The 11,925-nt window shown below is 52.1% G+C and overlaps 1 protein-coding gene across 1 annotated transcript; it reads right to left on the reverse strand.

Moving 5' to 3' along the window:
• Nucleotides 1-699: 699 nt before the first annotated feature.
• LOC130125367 (single-minded homolog 1-like) lies at nucleotides 700-11,676 on the reverse strand. Its single transcript, XM_056294925.1, has 11 exons — nucleotides 11,502-11,676; nucleotides 9,629-9,711; nucleotides 9,445-9,534; nucleotides 9,131-9,239; nucleotides 8,756-8,841; nucleotides 8,345-8,544; nucleotides 7,951-8,057; nucleotides 7,527-7,674; nucleotides 4,522-4,678; nucleotides 3,543-3,927; nucleotides 700-1,439 (listed from the first exon to the last, which is right to left on the reverse strand). Exons 1-11 carry the CDS (start codon nucleotides 11,674-11,676, stop codon nucleotides 700-702), a joined length of 2,280 nt encoding a protein of 759 aa, XP_056150900.1.
• Between the last annotated feature and the right edge of the window lie 249 nt (nucleotides 11,677-11,925).

Genomic DNA, 11,925 nt, shown 5'->3' on the forward strand with positions numbered 1-11,925 from the left:
ACAGGAATGAAGGCGATACATACAGAGAAATGCAACTTTTTTTTTGCCCATCAATCAGACAAGAGGACAACTAAATAGCAAAAAGCGCCAACGTCTCACAATGGCGGAGTGCCCCCCCCCCCCGCGTTAGACTTGACATGTCAACCATTACGCTCTTCGCGGCCGGGTTTCCAGGTGAGGGGGCAAACTACACAAGCCGTTCTCTGCCGGTGCCTTGGGAAACGTGTCCGGGACAGATTAACTCGGGGGACCAGTGGTGCATGAGAAGGCCGAGGCCTAACCGCTGGCTTGAAGTTTAACCAGATTTGCGACTCGAGTCGGCTCTACGGGGGGAGGGGGAGCAACGTGGGACTCTTATGAATGGGGGGCAGCACGCGGCCTTGTGTCGGGTGGAGATACGTGGTCGGTAGACACTAGTCTCAGGGTTTCATAAGAACATGCTCCCTTTAAAATAGAAAAAAAAATTAATAATAAGTATGATACATATGCCTTTTGAAGAACAGTTGTGGTCAAAATGTTGGTGACTGAGCCACTAGGGGGCGCATCGACCCAGCGTCCGGCTCGCTGCTTAAATCTCTATTCACTCGTCCTGCGTTTAGTATCAAAGCAGCTGGTCAGCATTTGGAATCTACACATGTACAGCGCCACCTCTCTGCCACGTCGCTTTTAGACCGAGGAGCCTGACTGCATCAGACATGGTCAGCTCCCGTTGGTGATGATGACGGACGTGGCCTTGTGCCCCTGCATCTGGTCCACCTGCATCCTCATGTGGGAGGCCATGTCATACTGGACTCCTCCGCAGCCCAGGCCCGGGTAGCTCCGCAGGCTCTCTGGATCGTACAGATGCTCCAGGGAGTACCCAGTCAACGCGTAGGCGGCTTGCCTATCCAGCGGCTGTCTGTCATGGGCGGGATAGAGCAGCGGGCTCCCCTGGGCCTGCGGATGGTGGGGGGACAGATCGGTCTGCATGTAGTCTTTGGTGAGGGACAGCCCTGACCTGGAGAGCCCATCGGAGCTGGGGCTGCTGAGACGAGACAGAGAAGCTGGACTGTTTGTGTTGTCGTCGTTGTCTCGGGGACCCGGCACTTTGTTACTTTCCCGATGGTGGAGGCGTTCCGAGGTGAGGTCGATGCTGGCAGCTCCCGGGCCACGGCAGACCACGCTGGGCATGGCAGGCTGGGCGAGGGGTAGGGAGGGTGTGAAGCACGGGCTGTGAGCCTTGGTGAGGCCCGGCACATCCAGGGGCCCCTTGTGCTGCTGCAGACGGCTCTCCTCCTCTTTGATCATCTGCTGCGTGGCCCGGATCAGAGTCTCCATCTTGCTGGGCTCCTGGGGGCTGGACCGGAAGTGATCGGCGTGGTACCGCTCCCCCGAGTCACTCGTCGAGCCACCTCCGTCAGGGGAGCTCACAACACTCTCCTCATCCCAGTGGCCCCGGCCTGGTAGGGAGCATTCAACAGCCAGATTATAAAACCAGGAACACACTGATCAGGCGGGGTTCATGTGTAAATACATGCTGCACATGTGACGTGGGTCGACAACGATCGCACATCGTAAGCATATTTTGTAACCCGTATTTTGTCTCGTGAGTTTTTGAAGTGACATCTGGTATTGAATTGTTTTGGGGTTTTTTTGTGCCCTCTGTGTGGATGTGCACGCGGGAACATGTGATCTCTGTTAGTTTTGCGCTGTTTGTCAGCAATATAGAGGTTGTTTTTTTTTGTTGGAAGATGTTTCCTGAGATAAAACTTGGCTTTCAGAAAGAAGCAATTTTCGCCCAACAGATGGTAGCAATTGGCACTTTGGCGGGAGACGGTGTAAACAACTTCGCATGTCTGATTATAACATTTGGAAAACAGCTACCAAGACAAATAAGTCCAGGGTTATTTTCAGAAGCAGATGGCTGCGGTCATTAGCGCAGAAAAGGGGGGAGGGGGCCGCCGGGGCCGTAGCCCCCCCTCCCCCTAGTGGTGGCTGTAGCGTCTTACGCTCAGCGGTAACTGTAAACTTGGAAAATTACAACGCAGAAATTGTGTGTAGAATGGACTTAAACGGGGGGGGGTGTGTGTAGGGATGTGTGGGGAAATTATTTAAATGATTTGTTGAGGAGGCTCCTCCTCTAGGAAGCCGTGGGACCCGCATCCACGTGTTCAAGCAACAATGGCGAATGACAGCAAGCAGAAAATATATATATATATATATATATATATATATATATATATATATATATATACATATCAGATTTTTTTTCTCAAGTAACGTTAATGGTTCCAAAAAAAAAAAAACGAATGTTATTAATAATAAAGTTACCGGGCGTCCGGGTAGCGTAGCTGTCTATTTTGTTGCCCACCAACACGGGGATCGCCGGTTCGAATCCCCGTGTGACCTCCGGCTTGGTCGGGCGTCCCTATACAGACACAATTGGCCGTGTCTACGGGTGAGAAGCTGGATGTAGGTATGTGTCCTGGTCGCTGCACTAGCGCCTCCTCTGGTCGGTTGGGGCGTCTATTCGGGGGGTGGGGGGGGGCTGGGGAAAATAGCGTGACCCTCCCACGTGCTACGTCCCCCTGGTGAAACTCCTCACTGTCAGGTGACAAGAAGTGGCTGGCGACTCCACATGTATCGGAGGAGGCATGTGGTAGTCTGCAGCCCTCCCCGGATCAGCAGAGGGGGTGGAGCAGAGATCGCGACGGAGGTAAAGTGGGGTAATTGGCCAAGTACAATTGGGGAGAAAAAGGGGGGAGGGAGGTAATAATAAAGTTACCGGGGACAACAAGGATGAAAACAACAAAACTGCTGAAACTGAACCCAGATAAGCTTCAAGCTAGCGTTAGCATTAGCAGCGCTGCACGGCCAGCCCCTCCAACAATAGCACACTAGCGCTATGTCTGCCCGCACTGTGACAACCGGGGCCACCGCAGCCGGGGACGAGGAGCCCTTTCAACCAACCATGACATTCCCTGGAAGTAGATTTGGCACGGAGAGTTTTGAGAGATCGTTCCAACAAGAGTGGTTTGAGAAACAGGCGGTGGTTGCATTATGTTGCAGACCCAGACTGTGTTCTTTGCTTTATCTGCAACCAATCAGCGGTGAAGGGTTTAGTGTACCTCCGCAAAAATGCAAGACAAAGGTTTGCTCAACACGAGTTATCAGACCTGCATTCCGGTCCGTGGCGTGCATGGGGGCCAGGGTTGGATATTTCTCAAGAATAGAGAAGTAAGTCATGCTGACTGTATAGCAGGTTACATTAATTAATGGTGTCGTTAGGTAAGTTAGGTGTCTAGATCCAAACGTGAACCACGAAGACATCTTGTCATAAGGTGAATTAGCTTATGAAGGAAATGGTACAGTTAGCATTCGTCAGAACTGCTCTGTTCGTGTGTAGCTTATGGCGGCCTCGGCGATGTGTGATGTGCTATACAGTAAAGCCAATAATACAACGACATCACTCATTTCACATTCAGTTGGCAGCCCCCACCCCCCCACTTAAAGCATCTCCCCGCGCGCCTGGCTGTGGTCTCAAGTCAGCCCTAACACCTCACCGTGGATGGTGCCGTGGTAGGATGTGATGTCGTAGCCCTCGTTATTCTCCATTGAGGATTTTGGCAAGGAGAGAACAGAGCGCGTGGCGTCCCACCATGCCTCTCGCCCCGGCTGGGAGGTTCCCAGGAAGTAGCGTCCGCCCTGGCAGCGGGCACGGTCGCAGGCGGTGGTGTGAGGGTGTGCTTGGGCGTGGGCGAGGTCCTCCTCTGATAGGCCCAGGCCGTAGCACAGAGAGCCCGAGTCCGGATACAGTCTATAGGCACAAGAGGCCTCCGCTGCCTCCCCATGGTCCAGTAGCTGGGGGGAGGCAGAATCCGTCAGTGGGCTCCCTCCCCATTGGCTGTCCTGATCTGACTCCGAACGCTCAGGGTTGAAGGCTGAAAACTGTTGGACATAGTTCAGAGACCGGTAATCCTCAGAATTTGGGATTTAAAATAGAAATCAGTCCTCGTACTAACAAATCATTGAGCCTGAAAGGGAAACAATCGTGATTTTCAACATGATCTCTGTGTTGTAGTGGGAACAACCCATTAGCTGTCATAGCACAGAGCAGTCTTCTGTGTGTCTCTGAAAGACTGTGCAGCATCACTGGTGGACAACTCATGAGGAGTTGTGTTCTCCCAGGTTTGTCAGTAGGCTGCACTGTAAACGCGACGTTACACACAACTGTATACATGTAGTGGCTATTCAGGTGTTCTTATACAGCTGCACAGTATGCTGTTATGAGCATTGCGTTTACTTACACAGTGTGGCCTATCAGCAAACCAGGAAGTAAGTTTTCGCATTCAGATATTTTTCACCAGTGACGTCACCAGAAGAAACCGTTGCTGGTGGCATTTCGGGGGACACAGAACACTGCTCGCTATTGTGGATGCTAACGGGGTGTTGTTCCCAAAATTAAAGGATAATGTTGGACTCCTGCGTGTTTACTGCTAAAGGACGTTACGAGCACGCTTCAGCTAGTGGGCTGGTTGTTACCTGTGGGTAGGGGGACACTCTGGTTTTGGCCTTTGTCTGGGTCAGGCGTGACTTGGTGGTCTTCCTGTCCTCGGCGTGGCTGGTGGCGTAGGGGAACACCGGCTTGCTGGGGCTCATCTGGTCCAAGGACAGCTGCATTCCTTTGTATTCGGTATCCCTTTTTAGAAACACAAATATATATTTTACCCGAAGTGAATGCTCGTTTCCCAACCTCTGTTTGTCCAGGGTGTGGCTCAGCATGTATGGCAGGAACAATTAGCGCTGAGGTGCCTTGCTCAAGGGCACCGGGGTAGTTGTTGTGGAGAGAACGCTCATTCACTTCCCACATTCAGGTCTTTCTTTTTTTGGGGGGGGGGTATTTCCCCCTTTTTCCCCCCAGTTGTACTTGGCCAATTACCCCACTCTTCTGAGCCGTCCCGGTCGCTGCTCCACCCCCTCTGCCGATCCGGGGAGGGCTGGTGACACCACATTCCTCCTCCGATACATGTGGTGTCACCAGCCGCTTCTTTTCACCTGACAGTGAGGAGTTTCGCCAGGGGGACGTAGCGCGTGGGAGGATCACGCTATCCCCCCCCCCGAATAGGCGCCCCGACCAACCAGAGGAGGCGCTAGTGCAGCAACCAGGACACATACCCACATCCGGCTTCCCACCCGCAGACACGGCCAATCGTGTCTGTAGGGGACGCCCGACCAAGCCGGAGGTAACACGGGGGATTCAAACCGGCGATCCCCGTGTTGGAAGGCAACGGAATAGACCGCCACGCCACCCGGACGCCCTACGTCCAGGTCTTTCTAACTGGGCTGCGGCAGCACTAGCAGTAGCAGTACCGTAGTGCATTGAGTGCCACGTTCAGAAAACACTCTACAGCGGACATCTTAGCCAATATTGGACGTAGATAGCTTAGACAGACCCAGCTGACACATATTTTCTATGTTTTTGGTGACCTGACTGCTGCGAGGGGAATAAGAAGCGAAAGCCCCGTTAGAGATCAGCTGAGGAGACGAGGCCCTCCCACCTGTCGGCCTGGAGGTTCCGATCCAGGAGAGAAACAACAAACACCCGGGGGAAAGTTAATTATTCTCTGCTGCTGTGCGACCATGGCCAGGGCACAACTTGTGCAAGTGTGTGTCCACACACACACACACACGCACACACACACACGCGCGCGCAACCCCGCCATGAGAGCGTTTCCATTTAAGTTGTCCTGTGGAACAAAAAAAAATAAGACGCCTTCTGCTTTCCATCGATCGCCGCCCTGGCTCCTACTGCGCATGCGTCACCTGTGTGCGCGCGCGCGCGTGTGTGTGTATATGTACATACAGTATATGAGCTATCTTTGACATTTTAACCCACTGTCCCGCGGCTGACCCCCCCCCCCCCGTCTGCAGCGTCCCCGTGGAGGGGGTGAAAAGACTCATGTGTCAAGCGCTCAGCAAACACGGGCCTATTCTTAACTTATCGCATCACCGGTGTGTAATAGCAGCTGCTGGCATTTCAGAGCCCCGTGGCCCATCCCTGACCCCGCACAGCCAGCCTCTTTAATACGACTCCGCGTATGACCCATTCTTTATGTAGGACGCCGGAGGGGCAGCGCGCTGTTTGGACAGCCGTCTGCGCACGGCGCGGGCCGTATTTGCTCTCGCGGGGTACAGTCGCGGCGGCTGGTTCCGCGTCCTCTATCTGTGCCCGGGCCGACTTACGTCTCAGCCAATACCGGCGGGCCGTTGTGCAAACTCAGCTGTGTTAGCAGAATCCCACCTTGGGGTCAATGTCAGACCACCTCGCATCGGAGATATGTCACCGGCGCAACCCGCCGTCATGATTTATTTATGGAATCTGCTCGGCGCGAATGGTTGGGAGTGTTAAGGTGACACAATTACTATTAATATTATAATCAGCTTGTATTGTTTTGTTTTGGGTTTTTTTTCCGCGCTCGCGGCGGCGTATGCGAGGTTTTCCGGGCAAATCACGGACGTTTTTGCATTTCCGGTAGTTCGCCGTGTGTTCGGTCCCTCTCTTCCTTTGGAAGGCATCAAACCGATTCATAATCAGGGTTCGGGCATGTGCATGCACATAGGCACGCGCGCTCGCGCACGCACACACACACACACACACGTGGGAAGGTACGGGCTAACAAACCCACGTGCACGTTGCACGTATGCTCACACGTACACTTACCACACACGCGTATCCACTCGCAAGCATACACACGAAAACTCACGCTCTCACACGAAAACTCACGCTCTCACACAAAAACTCACGCTCTCACACAAAACCGACACGTGGATGAAGCCTAACAAGTAAAATCCATCCGGCGGCTATGAAACAGCGATCGATTCCCAGTTCACCGTTATATTGATTTTCTCCCCCCCCCCTTCCCTCGGCCTGCGGATCAATAGGGACAGTAGAGGTGTTGTGATGGGGCTGGACCGTGGTGTTTGTCTTGCCGTCTCAAAGGGCCTTAGTGAACTTTGCACTCTCATAACACACAGCTACTTCAAGCGGCACCTGGAGTGTTTTGCGGATTTGTGGAGGAAACACTGCGGGGGGGGGGGGGGGGGGACGATGAGCCGGATTTCCCAGATAGAGAGACCTGTCACGTCCGGAACGGCCGTAGCACGCGTCAAGCAACACCAGCAAATAAATAAATGAATAAATAAATAAAAATAACTAATTAAATAATGCTCTGAAATGCTTCTAGTTAGATTGTCCCGTGGTGTTCAGACGTGACTGCTCAAGTCAAAGTCAAATACTAATCAATGTGCAGCACCACTGCTGAGTAAACCTCACCTACGATATATGGCGAAATGTACAAACACGGTAGCCCACCCCCTCGAAATAACGAGGCTTATAAATGGGGGACATTAGGATAAGGGACAACAACTCGGGTTTATTTTTCCCCTTTGGGAAGCAGTATATCCATCGTGTGCATCCCCTTCTGGCGGATGACGTCTGGGTCTGACAACCCTCCCCGCAGACCCGGCTTAGGGGGGGGGGGACTCACGTGAGGACGTAGTTCACGCTGACGATACAATGGGGTCGGGAGGACCGGCTGTTGTGGACGATCGTAGCGTAGCTCTGGACCCACACCCAGCCGCCCTGCTTGGCCAGGAAGCGGTAGTACTTTGTGGTAACTTGTCCCTTCACCAGCACTGCGGGAGAAAACGAAAGCGGAGAGGAGACAGAGATTCACGGTGGGGCAATTTATAGGTGGACTTCGTGTGTGTGTGTGTGTGGGGGGGGGTGCCAGAGCAATAGGGTATATTTTTGTGCAATGCAAATGATCAGCGATGTGCCGCAGGTGATGCAGAACCTGCTGTAAGGCCGAGACGTGGTGTGTGTGTGTGTGTGTGTGTGTGTGTGTGTGTGTGTGTGTGTGTGGTGAGAGCAAGGCAGGGTGCGCTGCAGCTGCGGCTGCAGGGACTCACGGAGGTGGTGCGCGCAGCGCAGGTGGAAGGTGTCGCAGCTGTGGACGTGGTGGTACAGGGTTTTCTCTATCAGGTCCTGCGGCTCATAACCAGTCAGCTCCGCCACCCTGCAAGGAGACAAGCACGCGGGGGACACGCTGATGACGCGCAAAGCCACGCGGCGACTGCTCGTGTTTATTTATCAGAAATGAGATGACAGCCCTTTTATGAGCCCTCGATTACCCCCCCCCTCCCTTGTCTAAATTTTTAATTTTGCTTAAACGAACTGCTCCCCCCCCCCCACATTGTCTTTCGTCATTTCAACATTTTCTTTAACAAGTGCGTTAAAATGATTTGTGACGAGTTGTTATCAAGTCCACATTGCTTTGAAGACGTCGGTGTGGACGGCGCTGACCTGGAGTCGAGGAAGATGAGCTTCATGTCCAGGCTGGCCCGGAACATGAACATGTTGCTGTGCAGCTTGATCTCGGTGACGGCGCTGGGGGGCAGCGAGTGGCCCACCGCCACCAGCCCCACGTTCTGGTAGCAGCCCTCGAACGGGGACATGTCCAGGCTGTACTGGCGGATCTTCAGGTAGCCGCTGCAGTGGATCACCTGCAAGAGGGAGAGGAGAGCCGCTGCTTAGGAGGCCGCATCCCCGTTACGTCGACAGATGTAGGACACCTGGTCCGCTAACGGACCAGGTGAAACATGTCACGTGAAACATGTTACTCGGACCTGCGCGGGCCCGAGCCATCGGATTAGCTCGGGTTAATTTGCGCGGAGTGATTTATTTGTTCTTTTGGCTGTAATGTGCCGCGGCTACCTTGTATCCCCCGCTGGTCAGGCCGGCGTTTCTTTTAGCCAGCACGCACTTCATCCGCAGGAAGAAGGAGCGCTCCATCTCGTATTCTGGCAAATACACACACACACGTTACCGTCATTATTATCACTTATTATTATTATTATATCATTATTATTATTATTATTATTATTATTTATGTATTTATTTGTTTGCTCCGGATACGGAGCAGAGAGACATTTTCTGGTCTTTTTGGTGCAGGACGCCTCCACCGTCCGCTGTTGTCCTCACGCGGGAAGACGGTGCGTGCGCGCGCGCGCGCTCGCACGCACGCACGCACACACACGTACACCGCAGGCGCCGTGTGACGCTGCCATGGCGGCGGGCGGGCCGCGGTACCTTGGAGGAAGTGGGAGTGGCAGGGCTGGTGGGGCGTCAGCACCGCCGTCATCTCGTCGTGGTCCGCCGGGTGGACGTACTCGTAAATGCTGTTCCCGGTCAGCTCTACCTGTTGAGAACAGCTCATGTCATTTACCCGGGTTTGATCCGGACTACACATCACCACGGCGATGCACGTCCCGCCTGCAGGCTAGGTAGGGGTAGTAGCACGCCGTCACTCCCGGTAGCACGATTATAGCATCGCCATGTGTCAGAGGGAAGGGGGAGGGGGGAGGGGGGGAATACGAACGACAAGATCATTTAAAAAATCGCACCTGAGATAGTCCCAAATGGACCGACGCCGTCTCCGAGATGTACATGATCTTTCCATCTGGAGCCACGACAAAGATGAAGCCGTCCAGTGTCTGCAACGAAGGCCCCGCTGTTAGTCCGCCATGTATTTCTTGTTTAGCCCCCCACCCCCCCAGCCCCGCTGAGCTCGTGACGGCCTGGGCTTACCTGCAGCAGGTGGGATCCGAGCTCCCGTCCGACGTTGTCCAGAGATCTCGTTCTGCTGGCGTGACCCCAGGCCTCGCCCAGACCTGGACACGCACGCACGCACACACACACGCGCACACACACACACACACACACACACACACATGCTATAATGAATGGGACATGGTCCATCGCTAATTAAACACATTTATATACCGCAGTGCAGTTATGTAATGGGCTTAATTAAGTAGCCTATAAATATGAATAGGAATAAATAATATTAGAATAATAAGAGTAGAATAGGCTGCTAACAATAATGCAAACACATTGCTGCACATTTAAGGTGGATATCGTCTCGTGCTAATCACAGGAAAATAGCAATCAAAGGAGAGAAAATGTTATTGGACAAAAAGTCAGATCCGATTAACTATTCTCTCTCCTTTTCACTTTGTCTCTCTCACACACACACACACACACACACACACACACACACACACACACACACACACACACACACACACACATACACACACACACACGATTTTGCCGTCAGTAAAGATAAAAAATATGCCTGTGTTAAAACGAGTTCCTGCAGGTTTACTCTGTGTAACTGCTGTGGTGTGGAAACACCGCTATGATAGCACTGTCTATGAGGAGCACAGACACAGTTAGGGAGCAACATGGAGGAGGCCCGCAGTGATGGCTGCATGGCTCATCACTCCTGGAAAACACCACGGGCATGCATGCTATTTAATTCCCATATATGCCATTTGGGCTTTCAGACGGTCACTCTTGCAGTTGGGAGAAGAGTGTAAAAGAAGGTGTTGGTGTGGCCTGATGACAGGCTGGCAAAACCTTCATTAAGAACGGTTTCTATTAATTGTGCTATAAGCTGCATTCCAGTAGGTGGATGATGATAATAATAATAACAATAATAATAATAACAGTAATAATAATAATAATGACAATAATGATAATAAATCAATAGTTATTATCGTTTATCATTATAATCGGGCAATATGCTATTATTTTTCTTGTTTTCATTTAAGCATAGGCTATTTTCGTTATTATTATTGTTGTTAAATATAAAAATTATGATAATAATAATAATGATAATAATAATAGTAATGATGATGATGATAATAATAATGATAATAATAATGATGATATAATAATAGTAATAATAGTAATAATAATAATATGGCTGTTACTGTAGTTTTGCCAGTGAGACATGTGCACGGTGCGGGTTTATTATAATTCATATAAGCTGTAATGTTAAACGGGAGCAATACTCAGCAGGACGTTGTGGTTTTATCAGTCTAATTAAAACGAAGACGATATAAGATAGACCAGCAACACATTACATTTTCGGACCATATTAATTAAAAGAAAAAAATTCCTGACGGCCTTTAGGTTGGTGATAAAAGTGTGTGTGTGTGTGCCCATACCGTGGCTGTAGCTTGTACAGGTTTGAGGGTTTAGGGCTGCGTGTTATCACCCGGCACGGTTACAAACGAGCCTCACACAAAAAAATAAAATTAAATGAAAAAGAAAAAAGAGAAGATTTGATTTCATGGGAGATTGTTTTTTTTTGTTTTTTTTTTAGTATTGTTATTTCGTTTAGCTCGAGGCGTTTTGCACGTGGCAGAGAGTCTGTAAGGGACTAAAGCTGGTGGTGGGGGGGTTATTACAGGGGGTTCGTCAGTCCGGACGGAACCGTGAAGGGACCCCTCCCAGAGATGGGAGCGGGTCCGTTTCTCTCGACCCGCCGGTTTAAAGACGTCCTAAATCCAGTTACAGAGCGAGCCCGTGGGGGTGCGCACGGGCCGATAGCAGTTCGGGGTGATAACAACATGCGTCACTCTGCGGGGGCTCGCGCGGCCGCGTTGCTTACCCTGGGGGAAGACGATCCTCATTTTGAGATAGCTGGTGGTCAGCCTAATGATGGAGGCTTTGTCCAGCTGGGAGGTGATGGCCGACGGCAACGGCAGCATCTTGGCCAGCTCGTAAAACTCGCTGTTCTCCTTTTCCCGTCTGGTCCTGGCGGCGGTTTTGGATTTCTCCTTCATGTCGTCGCCGCCGTGCGTCCCGCGGGGCTGCAGCAGGCAGGCTGAGTGCGCGTGGCGGCGGCCCCCCCCCCCCGGCTCCCTCACTGTCTCCCGCGGCGCTCGTGCAAACCCGGGGACAGCATTACCTCCCGTTCGCTCGCTCCGCGTCGCGGTGGTGCATCGCCGAAGTACGGAACGACGACGCGTAAAAAAAAAACAACCTCAACGCAAACGGCGGCGGGGCGGGCGGGGCGGGGGTGGGGGGGTGGT

Source organism: Lampris incognitus, chromosome 15, assembly GCF_029633865.1.
Source record: "Lampris incognitus isolate fLamInc1 chromosome 15, fLamInc1.hap2, whole genome shotgun sequence".
NCBI classification, from domain to species: Eukaryota; Metazoa; Chordata; class Actinopteri; order Lampriformes; family Lampridae; genus Lampris; species Lampris incognitus.

Excerpts from the sequence above, each read along its gene's own strand:
- LOC130125367 (XM_056294925.1), bottom strand. The coding sequence starts at position 11,676 with ATGAAGGAGAAATCCAAAACCGCCGCCAGGACCAGACGGGAAAAGGAG. Across the intron at positions 9,240-9,444 it reads TCCATTTGGGACTATCTCAG|GTAGAGCTGACCGGGAACAG; the intron begins GTGCGATTTTTT and ends TGTTCTCAACAG. Across the intron at positions 4,679-7,526 it reads AGCGTGAACTACGTCCTCAC|GGATACCGAATACAAAGGAA; the intron begins GTGAGTCCCCCC and ends GTTTCTAAAAAG.